Genomic DNA, 25060 nt, shown 5'->3' on the forward strand with positions numbered 1-25060 from the left:
CCCCTTTTTGCATAAAGAACATTTCTTCTTTTGGGACGGTTCCCCTTAAATGCTCTCTCTCCCCTCGCAAGACACAAGCATGTAGGGAGCTAATTAGAAAAAAATACAGCCATAATAGAGACACGTCACCCAGGAAGAAAGGAACCAAACCCCCTGTGCACAGAAGGGAGGAAGGGTAAAGGTTGATCAAAATCATCCTCAGGGAGGAGGCTTACCGGGCTAGAGGGCCTGGAGGTGTCAGTGGCCTTGCGGGTGGGTTCACTGTCCGCCTGTAAAGACATACTGCCGGTAGGAAGGCACGCTGTGTTCACCATAGAAGGGACGAACGCATGTGCCCTGGCATTCTCCCTTCTTATTTCCACTTCCTGGATCAGCGTGATGATGTCAGCGTCACGACACTGACGCCTGCGTCATGATGTCATCACGCCGTGACGCTCCGGAGACTGCGGGAGCATTCCCTGGCCCATGGGAACGCCCCCAACCACTGCCCCAATACGGTTCCCTTCCTGGGAACACTGAACAAAGCCCGGGGTAGCCAGCACACGTCAGACTTACACAGAGAGGAGGGAAGAGCGATCTGCCTTGCTCCGCGACCCCTCCCCCTGCAGCGGCCGTCCAGATGAAACGGGAGAACAAACTTAAAGGCCCTGAGCTCCAACGCTGATCCACAACCTGCCTTCAATGGGACAGGAAACAACTGGAGAAGGTAAGAGAGAGGGGGCCCTTTATTGGCTCACAGTTGTTTTCTGTCCCTAAGAAGGCTGGTTACCCTCCAGGTTGTGCCGTTGTGGAGGCGTGGGGAAAAGATTAGTTCAGGATTTATTCAAAAACAGTGCCATCCATATGATGTGTCTGGTATTGCATGCTCGGCCCAATGAAGGTTGTGGATGAGCTCCAATATGCAATGCATTTCATGTCTATGTCCAGCTTCCATTACCTGATGAATGTTACTTTTACATAAAGCATTGACCCCACAATGACTATTCTGACATAGAGGGTTCATCAGGGGTTGAATCAGTCTTTCATAGCTGAGATGGAAATAACCGCAGTAAGCACCAGCCCGGTGTAGCGAGAATTACGGAAACATCCAAGTGGCAGGCGCTCCACTGTTTCCGTAATTCCCATAGCAGTAAATGGGAGCTACACAAAATACCTAGCACGGCCAGCTATACGGTTTCCATTACTCAAGAGAAGTTGACCCAGCGTAGCTTTGCTGTGCTACTTAATTTGTGTAACTCCCATTTACTGCTATGGGATTGCGGAAACAGTGGAGCGAAAGTCGTCCATTTCCATAACTACGCCTCCCCTACACGAAATGACCACAGTAAATTTCCATCATGAAAGAACAAGATGGGACAACCCTTTTAAAGGGGTTGCCTCATGGAAAGAACCCTTTTATTTATTTATTTGTAAATTCTTTACTTATTTAGATTTGATTATAGCATAAAAAGAAACACACGGTTTACAGATTCCGGTAGAATACTTAATGCATACACAATGCATACCATAATTTACAAACATCTTAAACAGGACTATGGGAAATGAAGGAAGGGAGAAAGAAAATGGGGAAAAAAAACTTGGTTCTGGGGTATTATGAACCCACATTATTCTTATGTTCGAGCAGTTTAGAAATTCTATCCATAGTATTAAAAGAGAAACATTCAATAAAAATAACCACACAAATAATAATATAGATCTTGATATATATAGATATAGATATATACACACACACACTTTTTTTAAACAGAAGCAGGCCTGGTTGAGCACTTGATTATTGCAGGTCAGGTTACTCTAACCTCCAAAGACCAATGGGGAAAGCCACATCTGGCCATATGTTTTCCCTGCAGTGTATGGTGTAACACATGGACAAGCTGGGTCTGAAAGAGTTGGAGCCTCTTAGAGACACTAGCTTCTGAATCACAGAGGGGGTTGGTATATATGTGTCCGAGTACAGTATGTAGTAACATTATGCACATAGGCCCACATTTATTTAAGCTACGTTCAACAGAAGCATTAGGATTAGGGAAGCCTGAACCACATGCAGCGGTATTTGTCCAGCCAAAAACCGGCATTTATGCCGTAAAATTGTCCGGATCACCGCTCAATCCTATTATAGTCAATGGGGATCCGGCGGTTCATGGTCGTATCCGGCAAGGTGCATGCTTCCTAATAAATTTGGGCCTACTTGAAAATGAAAATATATTCCTGCTATGAGCAGTTATAGCTTTGTGCCAAAGTTTTACGACATTTTCTGTATTTCACCTTAAAGGGGTTGAGCCCCTTTGAGTCACACAGGGCATTTTATGGAGATCCGGTGACGTAGCGGGCTTTCCATAGGGACTGCTAGGTGAAGGCTTCCGCACAGCAGTGAGCCCGGTGATGTCACCGGCACTAATGGGCGGGTTTTGTGCTGCCCTAGCCTGTAAAATGGCCCATCAAAGCCGGTGACGTCACCAGAGGCTTCCACCCAGCAGTGAGCCCGGCTTCCACCCAGCAGTGTGTTATTATAAACAAAAAAGCCCTTGAAATGCTATCATGCTATCAGGGGGGCTGCCTGGGTGAAAATATGGGTATGTCCGAGTTCAGCTCTGAACCCGGACAACCCCTTTAAACCCTTTAAAGGGAACCTGTCACCGGGATTTTGTGTATAGAGCTGAGGACATGGGCTGCTAGATGGCCGCTAGCACATCCGCAATACCCAGTCCCCATAGCTCTGTGTGCTTTTATTGTGTGAAAAAAACCTATTTGATACATATGCAAATTAAAAGAGTCATATCTTACTTGTGTGACCAGAGAAGAGTCATATTTTCAAGCTCTGACTCATCTCCGGGTAATTTGCATATGTATCAAATAGTTTTTTTTACACAATAAAAGCACACAGAGCTATGGGGACTGGGTATTGCGGATGTGCTAGCGGCCATCTAGCAACCCATGTCCTCAGCTCTATACCCAAAATCCTGGTGACAGGTTCCCTTTAATCCATGAGTCGTAAAGAGCAAACGTTTCAAACTATTTTAGTGCATGCTGTGATTTGCCACAGTTTGCATCATAATTATTTGATAAATGTGAACCTAGAATGGATTCTGGATGCCCACACTAACCAACTGATGGCCAGACTGCACTTCCACTAAAAGTAATGCAAAACATATGAATGTGGAAGGAGGTTAAAAGCCTTGAAAAGCAATTTAGGTTCCATTTTACATAGGCTGTGGGGGCTAAAAGGCACAAATGTGGACTGTGGGGGAAGAAAAGTAATTAGAAAACAAAAACGGACTTTTTGCGGTTTCTATACACGAATAATGACATGAAGAATTTCCGCTATGATTCTCGTTTAATTAGACGCATCTTATAAGTCAATACTCACAGGCTCCATGTGTTGAATGTGGACAATATCTCCGATCACACCAGAATCTAACAACTCCTGAAAATAGGGAAAGAAAGGATTAATGAGGTCTACAGAGAGGCTGCTGGCAATCAGAGCTTTACATTGTCTTTTATAATGAGGACGCTTTACCTTGGAGACGCATCAGGATGTGAAATCCTTTATCTAAATATTATTCCTGCGAATCACTGAAATCGGCCCTCGGTAGAGTTACTAATAGATTATGAAAGACAAGTCTAGTCTTTAACCGAAAAAAAGCCTGTCCACAAAAAGCTATTATCACTCAGACGCGAATGATCGTGAGGATTTGTAACAATAAATGACTCAAATAATTGAGCAAAACAATGACCGGCACAACGACCGAGCTTAGCCTTGACAAAATGAATGATACATAAATATTTCAGCAAGCTCCCTTGCATGCATTGATATTCTTATTCTTAAAGGGTATGTCCATTGTCATAAACAATTACTATTGTCCAAATACATCGAAAATGAAAAAATGGTGCCATTTTGCAAGTAGTGTTAAAGGGGTTATCCCATGATTAATATAAAAAGATTAAAATCAGACATCATATAGTATGTGACAACCTCTGTCTGTCAAAGCTAGATCCAACCCTGTACTGCACATGGATCCAAAGATCTCCCCAGTCATTAGTCCAACTGATCTGCTAGATTTCTATCAAGCTGCCAGCTCAGGTAAGTGTCCTTTCTGCTGCAGTTTAGGGTACGTGTCTAGACTGCTGCTGTGTTCTCCCTATCACAGCTCAGGAGGCAGTTAAAGGATGGAACTGGGCATGTGCGTCCACCTCAGCGAGGTAGACAGAAAAATATGAAAAAGGACAAACAGCAGGTGGCGCTATGCATATAATTTTTTTATTTCATGCAATTACAAAAGTATTTAGATCCAGGTGTTGGTTTAACAACTGCAGAATATTTTTTGTGAGACAATGCCTTTAATTAAAAACTTCTACTGTCTTGTGTTAACAGCTCCTAGGCAGATTTATGTGTCTTCATGGTAAAAGACTATATACAAATCCTGTGTAGCCTGATCCTACAGTCATATCCTTATGTCTGTCCCCGCCTTTCACTAACATCCAGGTAGTAAGTTAATGAGAATTAGGTGTCAACTATGTAGTATATATTAAGCTAACTGCAGAATCAGACTACACTGAGTTTATTTGTAGTCTGTTACCATGGAAACACATAGCCATACAAAGGGACTGTAGACACTAAACAATATAATATTTTTCATTAAAACATTTGCAAAAGGGGCTGTGAAGACAGACCTAGCCTTAAACGATCACAACACTAATAGGTGATCATTTACTGGTGAAAATTATAGCTGATTTCAGTTTGCAGCTCACAGTCCAAGATGCCACAAATGTATTATATTGCGTCTTTTTAGCCAAGACTGATGTATGAAATGCCAGTCTTGTAAATCTGCTCCACAGTGCAGCCTCATACTTGTCCCCACAGAGGCAAATTTCAACGTTGTATATGGATCATGGTGATTTGATAAAGTAGCATTGACATGCCTCTGTCTTGTGGGGTTGTATATTTACCAGCTATCTACAGATCATTAACTGATGGCACTTACTTTAAAACGACCCTGTATTTATTAACAGGGAACGTGGTTAACAAGGTGCAAAGCTCAACAGTCAAGAAGGAAAGATCGCACTGTAATAACCTGAGCGCCTGTCCAGCAGCCAGACGGATCCTATCAAAATAACCGCCAAGTATATAATACAGGCAGCACCAGCGTTAACCATTGATACAGTAAGAATACCTACTGTAGCAAAAATACAAGAAGGCTGCATTTACTATGACCATTATGTCTTCTACATAGTTGAAACAAGGAACAATACAGTTAGACCTCCTGGGATCTGTGCTGCACGCTGTACAGAAACCTGTAGCCCTTGAGATTTGCCGTTACACCTAGAGGCTCTGCTCTCTCAGCAACTGCTGCGTCCTCTGCACTTTGATTGACAGGACCAGGCATATTGATGTTTTCACTACCTGGTTTTGTCAATCCAAGTGCAGAGGGAGCGGCAGTTACAGAGAGAGCAGAGCCTCGAGGTGTAACAGCAACGCCCCTGTTGCTCCTAGAGGCTCATTTGCATATATTAAAAGATAATTTTTCTCAGCAATGCGGCCACAAATGAACATGGGACCAACACAGAAGCCTTCAGCTGCCAAGCAGGTCACCCAGTTTCATAGGTACAAATCTGCTGAAAGATGCATCTAATGTCTATCACCATCTTACGGTATGTCCACACAGGACAGAAACACTGCAGATTTGAAGCCATTGATTTGCGTCCATCAAAACAACAGCTTTTTATAATATCAGCCAAATGGATGACATTTTAAAAAATTTCAAATTCAAAACAGAATTAAATTTCTGTTAAAGAATTGTTGCAAAATCCGCATCAGAAATTCTGCTGCAGAAAATACATCCCATGTGTCTGTAGCCTAAAAGGGGTTGTCAAGCTTCAACCCCAATATTATCTAGGCCAGAGATGGCGAACCTTTTAGAGACCAAGTGCCCAAACTGCAACCCAAAACCCACTTATTTATGGCAAAGTGCCAACACGGCAGTTTAACCTGAATACTACAGTCCAATATAGTCTATCTGCCATGTACTTTATAATGTAGCTATAATACCTGACTACATTCAGTGCGCTGCCTGTGCCGTTTATAGCGCGCCCTGCACTGATGAATGGCAGGAAAAGTCTAAGGCATATTGGTACACCATAGACTTTTTCCAGGGTGCGGGTGCCCACAGAGAGGGCTCTGAGTGCCGCCTCTGGCACCCGTGCCATAGGTTTGCCACCACTGATCTAGGGCCTGGACAGCATTGTACCTAGCATAAAAAAGGTACGCATCTGCTCCTCGCCGCTTTGTTCCAGCACAGAGGGTCTGGTCTGGCTCATTTCGGTCCCCAGCGTATAAACTCCAGGATAGGGGTCACATGTGCTGCCATAGTCAATCAGTGGCCTCGGAGGTGATCCTCAAACAGCATGTGACCCAGGAGTGGTGTGCTGCTTGGGGCCCCTCACCGCTGACACCAGTGGCGCACACAATCCCATCCAGAAGTTTACAGGCTGGGGTCCGGAAAGAACCAGACCATGGGAACTGGTATGGAATAGCAGGGAGCAGGTCTATGCCTTTTCTATGTTAGGTACATGGTTGTCCAGTGCCTAGATAAAATTGATGTTGAAGCTGGACAACCCCTTTAAGCACACAGCAGGGCCTCAGGTGTAATTCAGTTGATCAGTTTTTCCCTGGAGTGTTCCTCTTAAAGGGGTTGTCTCATCTCAGACAATCAGACAATGTGGGCATATTGCTAGGATAGAACACCAATAGAAGTATACAGTTGTGTTCAAAATAATAGCAGTGTGTTTAAAACTGTGAATAAAGCTCAAAATCCTTCTAATAGCTTTTATTTCCATACACACAAATGCATTGGGAACACTACACATTCTATTCCAAATCAAAACATGAAGAAAATATATCAAATTTGTGTTGTTCCTCTAAAAAAAAAAATAGAAGAAAAGTGAATATTAGACTGTTCAAAAAAATAGCAGTCTTTGTATTCTTCTTTACAAACATTCACCATATAAACTGAAAAATGTTTGAAGATTTTGCTTTCCTTTGAATCACTTAACTAATATTTAGTTGTCTAACCACTGTTTCTGAGAACGGCTGTACATCTGTGTTGCATGGAGTCAACCAACTTCTGGATGATTGCACTACATTCCACAGTTCTTCTCTATTTCTTGGTTTTACCTCAGAAACTGCATTTTTGATGTCACCCCACAAGTTTTCTATTGGATTAAGATCCAGGGTTTGGCGTGGCCACTCCATAACGTCAATCTTGTTGGTCTGGAACCAAGATGTTACTGGTGTGTTTGGGGTCGTTGTCTTGTTGGAACACCCATTTCAAGGGCATTTCCTCTTCAGCATAAGGCAGCATGACCTCTTCAAGTATTCTGATGTATTCAAACTGATCCATGATCCCTGGTACGCAATAAATAGGCCCAACACCGTAGTATGAGAAACATCCCCATATCATGATGCTTGCGCCACCATGCTTCACAGTGTACTGTGGCTTGAATTCAGTGTTTGGGGGTCGTCTGACAAACTGTCTCCGGCCACTAGACCCAAAAAGAACAATCTTACTTTCATCAGTCCACAAAATGTCTTTTTAGGCCGTCAATGTGTTCTTTGGCAAATTGTAACCTCTTCAGCACATGCCTTTTTTTCAACAGTAGGACTTTGCGGGGGCTTCTTGCAGATAGCTTGGCTTCACATAGGCGTCTTCTAATTGTAACAGTACTCACAGGTAACTTTAGACCTTCTTTAATCTTTCTGGAGCTGATTGTTGGCTGAGTCCTTGCCATTTTGGCTATTCTTCTATCCATTCGAATGGTAGTTTTTAGCTTTCTTCCACGTATTTCAGGTTTTAGTTGCCATTTTAAAGCATTTGCGATCATTTTAGCTGAGCAGCCTATCATTTTCTGCACTTCATTATATGTTTTCCCCTCTCCAATCAACTTTTTAATCAAGGCACGCTGTTCTTCTGAACAATGTCTGGAACGACCCATTTTTCTCAGAATTTCAGAGAGAAATGCACTGTAACCAGCATGTACAACATTTGCTGCCTTCCTTCCTTAAATAAGGGCAATAATTGCCACCTGTTTTTCAAAGAATGAATGACTAATTAAACTCCACACTGCTATTATTTTGAACATGCCCCTTTCAATTAGTGATTCAATTACACAGAATTAGCAGCATGCATGTTATGACTGTTGGGTCTGTTGGATTTATATTACTCTACTACACCTGCTAGTAAATTATTTGCCATGTAGAAATATCATTTCTACCAAAAACAGTGATTGATCAGGTTAGTGATGTCTGACTGCTATTATTTTGAACACAACTGTATGCAGTTCAATAATAAATAGCAAGCTAATCACACATCCATCATCATTATAGTATCAAGTTTTTATTAAACATATATTGCAGACATGAATGGCATACAAAAATAAATTAAAAAGGTTAAAAACACCAACACAGTGGTGGTGACCACACGGCAGGATAAATGCAATAAAGTGCAAAAGGTATTTTTAGGGAGGTACTATAAAGTGCAGATTCAAGAGTACATAAATAAGTATTACACACACAGCCTAATGGTTTGGCTATAGATAGTACAGATCAAATAACATGTAAAAAATAAAGAATGCAGTATAATACAAAGTATATAGGCAGATATCTATACAGTACCAACCAAATAATTGTGTCCAGCCTCAGGTCAGACCACCACCACGACCCACTCAGACAACGTGGGCATATTGCTAGGATATGCCCCCATTGTCTGATAGGTGCAGGTCCCGCAAAGTGGTGGCTGGAGGACTCTGGTCCGGCCACCACCAAACTCTCTCCCCATAGAAGTGAATGGGAAAGCACCGCGCATGACCGGCCACCGCTCCCTTTTACTTCTATGGGCCTGACAAAAAAAAGGGGCGAGCCAGTGCTTGGCTATTTTCAGCGGCCCCATAGAAAATGAATGAAGGGCAGCTGCTCATGCGCAGTGCACCCTCCACCACTTTCAGGGCTCCGTTCTCGATATAGTTGTGGGTCCCAGCGGTTTATGAGTGAGCAAAAAAACGCTAAATATTGTAATGTGATTTTAAAAAAAAGTTGATTTCTATAGTGAAAAAGGGCATAAACACATCATGAGTGTGGGTCACTGCCTAAAAGCAGAGATGCGGGAAATGCTAGTCAAAAAAGTTACCTTTGTTTTTCTGGAAACAGGATGGTATCGCATAACATGACCAACAGCAAGTATGACGCCATTTTCTTTACAAGCATTAACTATTTCACAGCAGTCTTCGGGGGTAACCTACGAAAAGACAAGAAAGAAAACTGTGAATGTGTTGGTTTTATTTCTAAACCGGTGGATGCGATAAAAAAATGTTAGACATCATTTGGTCGGTCAACACTGGTGGGTAATAATAGTGTGCAGATTCTGGAGGGAATATGGTGCATGCTACTGAGTAACGTCATGTAGCAAAAGAAATGTTGAAGGGTGTGTCCGGTTTTAAGAGGAACCTCAGGGGATCGGCCTGTAATAAAGAATAGACGATTACTTACCTGACAGATGCCAAGCCACCACTCCAGTTCTCCCAGCATAGTTCTGTGTTCCAATCACTGGCCTCAGCAGTGCACTAAAGAGGCCAGTGATTCGCTGCAGTGGATACACGTTGTCGACATGATGTCACTGCTGCAGCCAGGAGAACAAAGCTCGGCTGGGAGAGCTGGAGTGGCGGCCCAGAATCTGTCTGGGAAGTAATCATCTATTACAGATTGATCCCCTCACACACACAAGCGAATCAGGGATGGTGCACACTCCACATGCAAATTCATTCAAACATCACTGCGCATAAGCCAATACTCGCAGTAACAGCGCATGCGACAGATTAACAAGGCCACGCGAGCTGTGCGGCCATATTAATCTGCTGGAAGAGGGAGCACCCTGAGCTGTGGAGACGCTCCTTAAAGGGACACTGAGAGGCCCAATAAGCATAATTATCTATATATATGCATGCACAGGTCTTCTAATGTGTATTAAAAACATATAAGTATAACCCCTGTCCACCTTATAAATACAGCAAACTCATGTTTTATAACCTGATGTAATCTCTCTTCTTTCTGCCCAAGGGGCGGCGTTTCAGCTTCACTTCTGCCCAGCCAGCCGCGCCCCAACCGCCGTTTTGAAGCGCCACCCAGCTCATCAATATTCACTTTGCTGGGCGTCTTCTGCTGTCCCTGACGTTACGAGATCCCGCGCATGCCCAATAGAAAGCTATGGGCATCGGACTCACTTTCAGCTTCTGCGTATGCGCCCGGCACCTTCACTAGCCGGGATCACATCGCGCCTGCGTCCCCTCTGCTTCTTTGAGGCCGCGTCAGCTTCTCCGTTCTGCGCCTGAGCCGGGCACTGCTCTCTAGCGCTTCAGAGCACTGCTCTCAACGACATCTGCAGAAGTGAATATTGATGAGCTGGGCGGCGCTTCAAAACGGCGGTTGGGGCGCGGCTGGCTGGGCAGAAGTGAAGCTGAAACGCCGCCCCTTGGGAAGAAAGAAGAGCGATTACATCAGGTTATAAAACATGAGTTTGCTGTATTTATAAGGTGGACAGGGGTTATACTTATATGTTTTTAATACACAATACAAGACCTGTGCAGTCATATATATAGATAATTATGCTTATTGGGCCTGTCAGTGTCCCTTTAAAGAGTCAGATGTAATTGATTTGTACGAATTGATTCGCTCGTCCCTACCATATCACTTGCAGCTGACTCTAAGGTTTATGGAGATATGGCTCCTTAATCCACATTATCATATTAATAAAGAATGACCCCTTTAAGCACAACAATCCCATGTTTTATGTGAGACAAGAGAGATGTCCACAACCAGCTAGCATGTGAACACTGATGTGGATGGTTGCTTGGCTCTATGCAATGTCCCTATGATAAGGTTGATCTCCCACAGAACAATAAAAGTGTTGTCATGGGGAAGAAGGAGAACTGCAGGCTTTGGGCCTGTAGCACCTGCACATAGCAATATGGTATTAAAGGGAACCTGTCACCATGAAAATGCAAAGTAATCTGCAGGCAGCCTGTTGTAGAACAGGAGGAGCTGAGCAGATTGATGTATAGTTTTATGGGAAAAGATTCAGTAAAACTTGTATTTTTATCATTTATATTCCTGCTCATTCTGGGCTTTGAAGTCCAGGAGACGGTCCTATCAGTGATTCTCTCTGTATACACAGTCATAGAGGGAAGGCTGTCAATCACTGATAGGACCGCCTCCTGGACTTCAAAGCTCAGAATGAGCAGGAATATAAATGAGTAAATTACAAGTAAATCCTATGTAAAATGACACTGAATCCCCTTCCATAGAACATTACATCAGTCTGCTCCACTCCTCCTGCTCTACAACATGACACCATCTTCAGGTTTCCTTGTTACTTTCTCCCTTTGAAGATCATTTTATGATGAAACATTCCCTTTAAACAAGCAAAAGCATTGTGAGAAAGCCTCTTTACTGCACACTAAAGAAATGATAAACTATCGTTTAAATCAAGTTTTTATGTACTTATTTTTAAGACTGTGGGTGAGTTTTTTTCATGCCACAATCTATATTAAAACATAATTCTGAAATGTTCCCGTTTGCATACTGACCATGAGCATTAGAATATGCTGACACTTCCAGTTCTTCTCAGCAGACATCTCATTATTACCACAGGCAGGATTACAATAACCAATAACACCTCTGTATAGATTGCACAGAATTCACCACTGACAATAGTTGATGACCTCCACCCCCTCCCGGCACAATGACCTCTGCACAGTTCATAGAGCGTGCCTTGAACGCTCTCTCATCAAAGTTAATGAACATTTCCACACTATAGGTTCCTATATCCATATGGATGTTGTAAAGCATATCTCTGACTGCAGCTCAGGGAAGGTGGCTGGCCCAATAAACATGTACAGAATATTCAGAAAATAATTAGCAAAAAAAAAAAAGGGCCTTACCCATCCCTTTAAGGCCCCATTCACATGATCGTATTTTTGCTCCGTGCCTAATCTGCATTTTTTTCACAAAATGCAGACAGCATAGCGTGTGCTGTCCGCATCCGTATGTCTGTTCCGCAGCACCGCAAAAAAGATAGAACATGTCCTATTCTTGTCTGTTATGCAGAGAAGAATAAGGCTACTTTCACACTTGCAGCAGAGGATTCCGGCAGACAGTTCCGTCGCCGGAACTGCCTGCCGGATCCGGCAATCCGGACACAAACGGAATGCATTTGTCAGACGGATCCGGATGCGGATCAGTCTGACAAATGCATTCAAATGCCGGATCCGTCTCTCCGGTGTCATCCGGAAAAACGGATGCAGTATTTTTTTTTAATGCATTTTTAGGTCAGTTTTGTTGGAACACTTAATGCCGGATCCGGCACTAAGGCTGGGTTCACACGAGCGTGTCCGGATTAGGTCCGGATGCGTCCCGGTGTGTTGCGGCAAAACCGCGCGAGTAGGAATGCAATTGCAGTCAGTTTTGACTGCGATTGCGTTCCGATGTTCAGTTTTTATCGTGCGTGTGCAATGTGTTTTGCACGCGCGTGATAAAAATCCGACTGTGGTACCCAGACCCGAACTTCTTCACAGAAGTTCAGGTTTGGGTTCGGTGTTGTGTAGATGTTATTATTTTCCCTTATAACATGGTTATAAGGGAAAATAATAGCATTCTGAAAACAGAATGCATAGTAAGTGATCAGTTGAGGGTTAAAAAAAATAAAAAAAATTAACTCACCTTCTCCGTTTGTTCGCGTAAGTCCCGGTCTCTTCTTTACTTCTCAAAAGATGAACTATGGGCTAAAGGACCTTTGGTGACGTCAGATCACATGCTCCAATCACATGGTCCATCACCGCGGTGATGGACCCTGTGATTGGAGCATGTGATCTGACGTCACCAAAGGTCCTTTAGCCCATAGTTCATCTTTTTAAAGAACTAAAGACCGGGAGAACTACGCGAACAAGAGGAGAAGGTGAGTTAATTTTTTTTATTTTTTAACCCTCAATTGATCACCTACTAAGCATTCTGTATTCAGAATGCTATTATTTTCCCTTATAACCATGTTATAAGGGAAAATAATACAGTGTATAGACTGTCACCTAGCAACCGTGCGTGAAAATCGCACCGCATCCGCACTTGCTTGCGGATGCTTGCGATTATCACGCAACCCCATTCACTTCTATGGGGCCTGCGTTGCGTGAAAAACGCAGAATATAGAGCATGCTGCGATTTTCACGCAACGCATAAGTGATGCGTGAAAATCATCGCTCATCTGAACAGCCCCATTGAAATGAATGGGTCCAGATTCAGTGCGGGTGCAATGCGTTCACCTACCGCATTGCACCCGCGCGGAAATCTCGCCCGTGTGAACGCAGCCTAATACATTTCAGTGGAAATGAATGCCGGATCTGGCATGCCGGCAAGTGTTCAGGATTTTTGGCTGGAGCGAAAACTGCAGCATGCTGCGGTATTTTCTCCGGCCAAAAAACGTAAGAGCGACTGAACTGATGCATCCTGAACGGATTACATTCAGAATGCATTATGATAAAAATGATCATTTTTTTTCCAGGATTGAGCCCCTAGGATGGAACTCAACACCGGAAAAGAAAAACACTAGTGTGAAAGTACCCTAAGCATTGCTACAATGGGTCCGCAAAAAAAATTGATTTCACACGGATGTCATCCATAATTTCTGCAGATCCACGCTTTGCAGGCCCCAAAATACATATGGTCGTGTGAATGCACCCTAAACCAGTGACACAGGGAGACCCAAAATACAGATGCAATTATTGGTTGAGGATGGAATTGGGCTTTAAAGGGGTTATCCGAGTTAACTTAACCTTATCTCTATGGCTTTATTTCTCCTATACATTAGTTTTCCTAAATCACTTACTGTACCTATCTTGTGCCGTTTCTCTGCTATACTAAACAGTCATGTGACCGCCCACGTCATCAGCTGTGACGTTCCGTTGACATGGAGCTCTCTGCTTGTCGGAGTGACTAAGCCATGTAAACGGAACGTCATCAGCCTGGGCCACGCCCCCACCTCTCTGCATTACAGTCCGTGCGGCTGTAAGTTGATCGCGCATGCGCGATCCTCACTTGTGCCGCGGCTACCTCCAAGTTCCTCCCTGCGGCTAATAGCTGATCGCATATGCGTGATCCTCAGGCCAGGCAAAACAAGCAATAGCTTGGGGCCCCGAACTGGTTGGGGCCCTGAGCTGGCCAAGCAGAGTAACAGTCAGAAGATCCAATGGTATAAAATATTCTAACCCCCAGGCGTTCCCATGGGGACGGGGACGCTTGCCTGGTTAGAATATACCATCGGATCTGAGTTTTTAGAGCTCAGTGAGATCGTAAAAAACTCAAATCCGATGGTATATTCTAACCCCCAAGCGTTCCCATGGTGACAGGGACGCTTGCCTGGGGGTTAGAATATACAGGGCGCTGTAGTGAGCTCTTTACTTGGATTATTACAGGATATCTCTTACTTTGTCTTAGCTCCGTACTCCGGTAATAGCAGAGCAGGCAGTGCGGGGGGCGGCGCTCACTCACTGTCACTGACGTCACGCGCCTGCTCCTCCCACTAGGCGGAGCAGGCGCGTGACGTCAGTGAGTGAACGCCGCCTGCACTGCCTGCTGTTGTTACCGGAGCTAAGCCAAAGTAAGAGTCAGAGACTCAGAGATATCAAAATAATAAGTAAAGAGCTCAGCAATGAGAAATGAAGTGACTGATTAGTTTATTAATATACTGCTGCTGTGAGCGTCGGGGAGGGGGATCTGTGGATGGCACTGTAGGGGGATCTGTGGTCTGTGGATGGCAGGCAGTGCCATCCACAGATCCCCCTACAGTGCCATCCACAGATCCCCCCTCCCCTAAACAGTGCCATCCACACAGATCTCCCCCCTAAACAGTGCCATCCACAGATCAACCCCTCCCACAAATATTCATGAGGGAGAGATGAGTCATTGTTGTTACTGCTTCATGTAAACACAGCAATAACAGAACCTAGAAAAGGTGTAAAGATCGTTCTTTTTTCAAAAAATCAAGCTTGACTAATGTATATGTATATCCTGATTAATTTTGTTAGGTTTTATTTTTTTTCCCATAACTCGGATAACCCCTTTAATAAAAAAACGTTGAACAAGGGTGCTGTCCGCATTTTTTGCAGCCTCATTAAAATAATTGGGTCAGCATCCAATCCACAAAAAATGCAAAAATACGGTCATGTGAATGGGGCCTTAGTGTTATCCAAGTCAGACAACGGAAGGCAGTTTCTTTGTTTTGTCAGGAATAATTTTACTTGTACCATCTACATACAGATAGGTAGGGCTGTTAATAGTTCCATTACACATAATGTAGGACTGCTCCATGGTGCTAAGGACTTAACAGACCATCTGTTGTTTGTAGCATTTAGTTAATTAATAGAAATGTCACTCACATTAAGTGCGGTAGAACGTGTTACACTTTGTGTAAAATCATGCAGGGTAGTCCTTAGAAGACTAGAACATGTCTAGAAATCCACTTCTAAGCGCACATGGCCGTATTACAGCTGTTATGAGGAGCCTTGATAGTGGCAGAAGTACATAGGACCTCTGCTGTACCTCAGTCTTTCACAGACGTGTGCTGTACGTGTTCTCCACGGACAGCACACGTCCCCATTCATTTTAATGTGTGTATTCAGACATCAGTGATTTAGCACTGTCCGTGGGTCATTGTTTTAGCACGGATCATACTCTATTTTGTCCGTGTACACGGATCCATCAGGTCCATTATAGTCTATGGGCTCGTGAAAACCACGGATGCAGTGCGGATGCCATCCGTGTTGCATCCGTGTTTTACGGCTCATTAAGAAGAGATGCTTTGAAAATTATTTTTCAGCTGTTCAGTCAGTGAAACACGGATAAAACACGGAGCAAAAGATGGACACACGGACCCAACATGGATCCTTCACGAACAGCTTCACAGATGCATCACTGACCACCTGCTCACGGATTTGAGCACGGACACGGACGTGTGAATGAGGCTTAAGTCTCCATTTTCATACAAAGGCAAGTGGAGATTTTTTTGTTGTTGGATTCTTTACAAATCCATGTGAAAGCGCGGCATGCTCCATCAAATGCACCATATTTATTAAAAGCTGCATGCGTCTTAATACGTTTCACACATTTTGTCTACATTTGATTTGAGCCATCAAATAACCGTTATAGGCCACACTGCCTCCCGCTAAACCATGTTCAGTTTTTCAATTTTGGTAATCACGTTGTAAAAATTGAAGAAAAAGAAAAAAATTGCAAAAGTTACAACTTTCTGCAAAATTCTGCTGTAAGGCCTAGTTCACACGAACGTGTGTGATCTGTGGCCGCAATATGCGGGCACAGTTCCGTGTGCATTCCGCATCACAGATGTGGACCCATTCACTTCAATGGGTCCGCAAATCCGGAATAGCGGAACGGCCGCACGGAACGGGACCCCTCGGAAGCACTACGGAGTGCTTCCGTGGGGTTGCTTCCCGTACTTCCGTTCCGCAAAAAGATAAGACATGTTCTATCTTTTTGCTGAACGGGCGGATCGCGGACCCATTAAAGTGAATGGGTCCGCGATCCGATGCGGCTGACCTACGGCCGGCGATCGTGCTTTGCGATCGTGCATTGCGGCCCGCAATTTGTGGCCTAAAGCTGTTGATAACACCCGTATCCCTCCCCTCCCCAAAGTATCCAAAATCCTTTGGATCATGTCTGCCAGGGTATGTAAGATTAGTTTTCCCATATTCATATGAGGGCAGAATGGTGACTCAGTGGTTAGCACTGGTGTCTTGCAGCGCTGGAGTTTGTATGTTCTCCCTATGTCTGTGTGGGTTTCCACCGGGTACTCCAGTATTCTCCCACACTCCAAAGACATTCTGATAGGGAACTTAGATTGTGAGCCCCATTGAGGGCCAGCGAGTGATAATAATGTCTGTAAAGCGCTGCGGAATATGGCAGCGCTATATAAGTGAGTAAAAAAAAAAAATTGTTACACTAGTGTTAGGCGATCCAGCAGCCTGTTCCATTTGACTATTCCAGCATAAATGCCGGCTGTCGACTGGACAAAAACTGCTGAAGTATTTGTCAGACTGAAGGTCAGCATTTATGCCGGAAACCGCGTTGGAACACATTATACCTGTAGTCAATGGTGACTCGGCGGTGCCAGGACATGTCTGGCAATTCTGTATCAGTAGAACTCTGGCAGGCTGTTCTCTGCCTGAACAGCCTGCTGGATTTCATAATGCTACTGTGGACGTAGCCTTAGGATGTGACACAGATCATACCTAGTCCTAACCAGTAGGTGGCAGTACCAGTAAAGCTGCATTAGAGGTGGGACAAAGCAAGGGTCAAAGAGTGTCTCATTTCTCTCTACCAGTGTCATAAGTAACAAATAAATTGTACACGCTATATGTTATCACTTACAGCCATGGGTTTTTCCAGAAGAATATGATATCCCTTCTTAGCAAACGCTATCGCAGGCTCCTAGAAACAGACATTAGATTTTTAGTTACAAAGAAAAAAGTGAGGAAACAAAACTGCACCAAATAGCACAGGTCATCAATAATAAAAAGCGGACAACCCCTTTAAGTGAAAGTCAGAAAAGGAAGAGGCATGGCTTTGGGAGGAGTGTGAAGGCACCTTCATGCTAGTAATTGGTGGGACCACAAGCCCCAACAAGTAACATCTTGGAGCCCATCTTAATTACAGGCCATGAGTGTGTGACAACCATCAGCACAACAAAGTAGTAGTACTTACTGGAGAGTCCCAGCCTCTTCACTGCCGCTACGTTCTCTTGGCAAGTGCTAATGCCCATTCTTTGTGCTGATCAGAGGGGGCCCATTACCTGGACTCCTACAAATCACACTCTGACGGCCTATACTAAGAATAGGGTATAAACATACCCAGCAGGCCCCTTTAATGCTGGGCATGTCATAGTGGAATGAAGAAAGGGTGAAGAAAGTCTCAAGTCAATTAATTTCGACTAGAGGAAATCTGCTTATTTTCTGTAATAATTCTCATAAGGATTACACTGCGGTATTTCTAGTGGGAAATTAAATGTTGAGAATATTTGTTCTGTGCCGTTAATGATGTAATGTTCTAGAATTATTAAAATAACGCTCTGTATTGTTACATGGATGAAGATATAAGATTTACAGAGATAGAACTATAAAAACTGTACAAAGTGCATACACAGTAACACCAGCGTACGCATGAGACGTAGGAATCACAATGCTTGCTCTAGGGTCTGCAGTGCAGGTGCAGGGTTGGGGGTTGTCGAATACATTTGTGTGCCATCTGGTTGGCATTTCACAACAAGAGATGTATTAAGGTCACCATGAGAGATATGAAAGAAAATTTGGCCTCCGGCAGATGCTCATGGTGCACCCAGAAAGAGTGCGGGGCACTCATTACACAGTCTGCTCCCTGCACCTGCTTTACAATCATGACTAATATGGAAGTCCACATTTCTGAACATATACCTTATGTAGTCTGTCCGGAGTTGCGATTATCACTGCTTCTGCAAATTTTTCAAGTTCTGCAGCTTCCCTCCAGTCTGCAGGAAAAGCATTTATTATGTTTGTGCTTTGTTTGTAAAAGGTTTGGTAAAAGTAAAGCGCTGTTCACACCTGCCTTGTTCATTTCCAATGTTTTGCTCCATCATAGGCAAAGGATAGCAGTGCTGGATCCACGGCATGACAGACATCAATGGTGCCTGACAGACCCTACTGGCTATAATGAAGTCTGAATGGTTTCTATCATGATGTCCGCCATTTTACCAGACAAAATAGCTCTACACACTGCGCTACATTGGACTCTTATGGAATCTGCAAAGAAGGCCCCAATTTAGATGTGAACGCATCCTAAACCTACTGTCTGCAACAATATAATTAAAGGAGTTGGGGAAGAATGGGGGGGTTTGGTAAACCTTCCCCGCTTGGCCGGAGCTGTAAAATGAAGCTTACTTACCTGCTTCCCGGCACTTGCTCCCCGCTCCTTCTCCTTCTGGCCTGCGATGCTCCGCTGTGCTCTCTCACTGTAAACATCTGGTTTGACATTGCCGCAGCCAATCACTGGCCACGGTGGTGACTGGATCCCCTTACATCATGACAAATAGTCACATGACGCAAGGGGATTTGGTCTCAGCCATTGAGGGAACCCGGGAGAGCTTTGAAGGCCAGAAGGAGAAGGGAGCCAGTCTTGGGAAGCAGGTAAGTAAACTTCCTTTCACAGATCTGGCCAAGTTGGTTGGTTTGCCAAAACTCTCCCATTCTTGCACCCCTTTAAAGGGGTTGTCCAGATTAATAGAGCAGTACTTACCTTGCAGATCCCCCACCACCGTACTGGTTCTTCCAGCTCCCAGTTCACAGCACATTGCCGCTGCAGCCAATCACAGCCTCTTGGGTACGTTGAAACTGGACAACCCCTTTAAACTCTGTTCACACCTGTTTCAGAGGATCCATGAGGAGCCTCACTCAAGATTCTGTCACATTTGATGAAAAATTAGCGTTGCAGCGCAGTTCATACCATGGTTTACGCAACTGAGCCATAAACAGTGAAGCAACCACAACACCTCAATACACCATACAGGGGTGGTCTCATTAGGACAATCAATGTTCTTATGCCTTGTTAAGACATAAGGACTTTATAGCAGGGGTCTCCCATTCATCGGAAGAGGACAGGCCGTCATTAGGTCTTTCAGGATCACACCCACAGACTTTAGGATACATGGTGGCTGGCAAAATGTTAAATCATATTGACTAGTGGTGCGTCTGAAGATGGACAAATGTCATTAAGATCTCTCAGGATTCGCCTGAATCTAAATGAAAACAGATCCTTCATAGCTGTCATGACTCTGCTATGAGCGGAAGGCATAACACTAGACTGAACAGAGCCTTAAACCAAGAATGTATGGATGAATATGGCTGCCTAGTCTCTGCAGATTTAAAATGAACTGGAATCTGACCAAGAAGCATGACCGGGGACAGTAGCAATGAGGCAGGTGAAACTGCATTGCAGCAATCGTCTTTGATCAAGAAAGGTGAGGAGCTTAGGTGGTGTAGCCTGTGGATATTGTTCACTCATGTTTCTAAGTGCATTTTGTGAATAAATTCCTCCATCTTTTCCTAGATTCTCCATTTTATGTTCTCATAGTTTTCATAGTTAAGAAAATATATTGCACTGTGAAGAAATTGTTACACGTCCACGCAAACAACATTACTTGTCCTAACAAGGTGCCCAATATCTCCAACTCCCCTAAATCCCACAATCCCAGCTGCAGCTTCAGTGATGATCCTGGCTGAAATGGAATCCAAGTTATAGCACAATGTTCAGTCTACAGGTAGCATTACACTGCCTGTTCAGACAGTGCGAGCTCCGATGGATGGTGCAGAGGCCAATGCAAGCTGAATATGTAAGGAATGTTTTCTCCCATTTTCTGTTCTATTCATTATCGGCGAAAAATCACCGAAAATAATGCGCTAACATGCCTGTTTGCTTGACTGCACACAGAGGTGACTAGGAGCAGCACACTATATGTGCAGGGTCTGTTCTCCTGAATGTAGATGCCCAATGGCATAAGTAGGTTTAGAGTGGGACCTGCCTTACTGAAACCACCTTGGCGCTGGTAAGCGGGCACAGATGTGTTTTGATCAAAATATATTGGCCGAGAGTCTCAGATTTTATCATATCAGAATGACTGCTGCAGCCAATCACAGGCCTCAGCAGTCACAATAGCGTCACAGAAGTGCACCATTCAAGCCGCGGAGGCCTGCAATTGGGAACGGGAGCAATCTGCTACCTGCTCCTGCAGGGATGACAAGTGGCTGGGAACTGAGAACCAATGGAACCACACATTTGGTGTGGATTGGATTTTTTATGTCCAGGGGGACAGGGGAGGACCCCAGTTGTCGGCTCCAAGGCCAGACAAACCCTTTAACAAATAAGTAATCATATAATATTAATCTGTAGCAACTGTTTCCACAACAATTCTCATTTCCATAAAACAAAATCCATTTATACATACCATCAAAAAATTTATCTTCATCTATATGATGCATCATCTTAAGGGTTTCTCTGGTACATGATCGAGGATCTGCAACTCCAACAATCTGAGGGAAAAAAATACATAATTAAATGTAGTTTCTAATGGGTAAATAATAATCGTCTGCTCAACATTGCAGTAGCCCCTTCACTACAGTATCTGGTGCAGCGACATCTATAGATGCTTTGTGTGTTGGGTAAAGGGGACATGGGTCACGATTTTGGGTCAATCAATACCTCCATACAATGGTAAAAGGCAAGAAAAATACAATGTATGTTCACTGTCTGACAGTCTGCCTGAATGCAATATGTATACTGTGCGGTATATACTACTTCCGTTTTGTACAGCTGCAACATTCTCAGCCACTGTGAATACCAAGCATGTCACTCTCATAAACGTATCTGTTAAATCAAAGGAACTTATCACTTCCTCTTTTTCTCTTCCACTTCTTGACATAAGGAACCGTTTAAGGGTGTGTGATATAGCGAACGCATTAAAGGGGTTGTCCAAGATAATTAAAAAACCCTGGAAAAGTCCTACGACAGCCAAAAATTTAAAAAAATCTACTTATACTCGGCCCTTCTCCAGCACCGTACTCTGCAGTGCTGGTCCAGGCCTCCTGTCACTGCTTGTTTAAAAACTGCATCGGTCGCATGCCGGCATAAAGCATGTGACCACTGATTGATGGCGGTCCCACACCCAAGCACATTGTACAGCAGCTGTGCATGGTATCGAAACAAAGCCCCAATCGCTTCTATGGGTCTGAGATGCGCCTAGGCCATGTGACCGATGAACATGTTGTCACTGGCCTAGGAAAAGCAGAGAGAAGGCTGTGGCGCTACTGTGCAAGCTGATCAGCAGGGGTCCCGGGTGTTGGACCCCCACTAATCAGATACTGATGACCTATCCAGGGCATAGTTCATCAGTATTCAAGTCTCGGAAAACCCCTTTAAGCTTTGCTGTTTTCAACTCCAAAAGCACTGAGTGAGAGCTACGCAAACAGTGTAGCACAGCAAGCAACGCACTTTCCGTAACATAAATGGCGTGCAGGTAAACAATGAAGAGAACGCAGCTCTCGCACTAGTGCCGCAGCCCCTTTAAACAGCGTGGGGGGTGCCGAGAGTCAGACCCCAGCCAATCCTGAGGATATTTCATAAAACCAGAATACCGCATTACAGAAACCGCATAGCTATTTCCGTAACTCAGGGTACCACCAGTTATATGCCCTGATTGTTTATGATTTACATTTTTACATAAAATTAAATTACATTAAATAACATGATTTACTGTATATGATTTACAGATTGCTTGTCCCCGCGTGGGTAATTCTGTATTGTCAATTAACAGAGGGGCCAACCTCTGGGATCCTCATAAACCTCAACATCAGATCAGCTGTGGTCCGACACCGGACCCCAGCCACAGCAATCTGATGTTGATGACTTATCCTGAGGATAGGTCATCAATACTAAAAGCCTGGAAAACCTCTTTAACCACCTCAGCTCCCCTAGCTTAAACCCCCTTAATGACCAGGCCACTTTTTACACTTCTGCACTACACTACTTTGACCGTTTATTGCTCGGTCATGCAACTTACCACCCAAATGATTTTTACCTCCTTTTCTTCTCACTAATAGAGCTTTCATTTGGTGGTATTTCATTGCTGCTGACATTTTTACTTTTTTTGTTATTAATCGAAATTTAACGATTTATTTGCAAAAAAATGAGATTTTTCAATTTCAGTTGTAAAATTTTGCAAAAAAAACGACATCCATATATAAATTTTTCTCTAAATTTATTGTTCTACATGTCTTTGATAAAAAAAAAAATGTTTGGGTAAAAAAAAAAATGTTTTGGGGAAAAGTTATAGCGTTTACAATCTATGGTACAAAAATGTGAATTTCCGCTTTTTGAAGCAGCTCTGACTTTCTGAGCACCTGTCATGTTTCCTGAGGTTCTACAATGGCCAGACAGTACAAACACCCCACAAATGACCCCATTTCGGAAAGTAGACACCCTAAGGTATTCACTGATGGGCATAGTGAGTTCATAGAACTTTTTATTTTTTGTCACAAGGAAAATGATGATTTTTTTTTTTCTTACAAAGTCTCATATTCCACTAACTTGTGACAAAAAATAAAAACTTCCATGAACTCACTATGCCCATCACGAAATACCTTGGGGTGTCTTCTTTCCTTGTGGGGTAGTTATACTGCCCTGGCATTTTATGCGTGCGAAGTAGTTTGAAATCAAAATCTGTAAAAAATGGCCGGTGAAATCTGAAAGGTGCTCTTTGGAATGTGGGCCCCTTTGCCCACCTAGGCTGCAAAAAAGTGTCACATGTGGTATCGCCGTATTCAGGAGAAGTTGGGCAATGTGTTTTAGGGTGTCTTTTTACATATACTCATGCTGGGTGAGAGAAATATCTCGGCAAAAGACAACTTTTCCCATTTTTTATACAAAGTTGGCATTTGACCAAGATATTTATCTCACCCAGCGTGGGTATATGAAAAATGACACCCCAAAACACATTGCCCAACTTCTCCTGAGTACGGCGATACCAGATGTGTGAGACTTTTTTGCAGCCTAGATGCGCAAAGGGGCCCACATTCCTTTTATGAGGGCATTTTTAGACATTTGGATCCCAGACTTCTTCTCACGCTTTAGGGCCCCTAAAATGCCAGGGCAGTATAAATACCCCACATGTGACCCCATTTTGGAAAGAAGACACCCCAAGGTATTCAATGAGGGGCATGGCGGGTTCATCGAATTTTTTTTTTTTTGGCACAAGTTAGCGGAAATTGATTTTTTTTTTTTTTTCTCACAAAGTCTCCCTTTCCGCTAACTTGGGACAAAAATTTCAATCTTTCATGGACTCAATATGCCCCTCATGGAATACCTTGGGGTGTCTTCTTTCCGAAATGGGGTCACATGTGGGGTATTTATACTGCCCTGGCATTCTAGGGGCCCTAAAGCGTGAGAAGAAGTCTGGAATATAAATGTCTAAAACTTTTTACGCATTTGGATTCCGTGAGGGGTATGGTGAGTTCATGTGAGATTTTAATTTTTGACACAAGTTAGTGGAATATGAGACTTTGTAAGAAAAAAAATAATAATTTCCGCTAACTTGGGCCAAAAAAATGTCTGAATGGAGCCTTACAGGGGGGTGATCAATGACAGGGGGGTGATCAATGACAGGGGGGTGACCAGGGAGTCTATATGGGGTGATCACCCCCCTGTCGTTGATCTCCCCCCTATAAGGCTCCATTCAGATGTCCGTATGTGTTTTGCGGATCCGATCCATGTAGCCGTGGATCCGTAAAAAACATACGGACATCTGAATGCAGCCTTACAGGGGGGTGATCAATGACAGGGGGGTGATCAATGACAGGGGGGTGATCAGGGAGTCTATATGGGGTGATCACCCCCGTCATTGATCATCCCCCTGTAAGGCTCCATTCAGACTTCTGTATGTGTTTTGCGGATCCGATCCATGTATCAGTGGATCCGTAAAAATCATACGGACGTCTGAATATAGCCTTACAAGGGGGTGATCAATGACAGGGGGGTGATCAATGACAGGGGGGTGATCAGAGGGTCTATATGGGGTGATCAGGGGTGATCAGGGGTTAATAAGGGGTTAATAAGTGACATGGGGGGGTGTAGTGTAGTGGTGTTTGGTGCTACTTATTACTGAGCTACCTGTGTCCTCTGGCAGGCTGGAGATCCACTCGCTTACCTTCCGATCCTGTGAACGCGCGCGCCTGTGTGCGCGTGTTCACAGGAAATCTCGCGTCTCGCGAGAGGACGCGTATATGCGTCCAGGAGGAATGAATCAACCACCTCCAGGACGCGTCGCTGCGTTCGGCGGTCCGAAGGTGGTTAAGGGCCCTTTACCCTGCCCGATATTCAGGCAAATTATAGCAAACAAGCGTGTAAAGGGCCCCTAAATCATAATTTGCCGGTGGCAGA

The 25060-nt window shown here is 43.9% G+C and overlaps 1 protein-coding gene across 2 annotated transcripts in view; it reads right to left on the minus strand.

Moving 5' to 3' along the window:
• Positions 1-25060, minus strand: part of LOC120998447 — a 177767-nt gene that overhangs the window by 102745 nt on the left and 49962 nt on the right. For both annotated transcript variants that reach the window (XM_040429077.1, XM_040429082.1), the window contains 5 exons: positions 21075-21159; positions 18532-18605; positions 17474-17533; positions 9177-9284; positions 3365-3421 (listed from right to left, as the gene is read on the minus strand). In XM_040429077.1, the coding sequence (XP_040285011.1) occupies positions 3365-3421; positions 9177-9284; positions 17474-17533; positions 18532-18605; positions 21075-21159 (384 nt within the window). The remainder of the gene's footprint in view (positions 1-3364; positions 3422-9176; positions 9285-17473; positions 17534-18531; positions 18606-21074; positions 21160-25060) is intronic.

The sequence above is a fragment of the Bufo bufo genome, chromosome 1 (genome assembly GCF_905171765.1).
Source record: "Bufo bufo chromosome 1, aBufBuf1.1, whole genome shotgun sequence".
NCBI classification, from domain to species: Eukaryota; Metazoa; Chordata; class Amphibia; order Anura; family Bufonidae; genus Bufo; species Bufo bufo.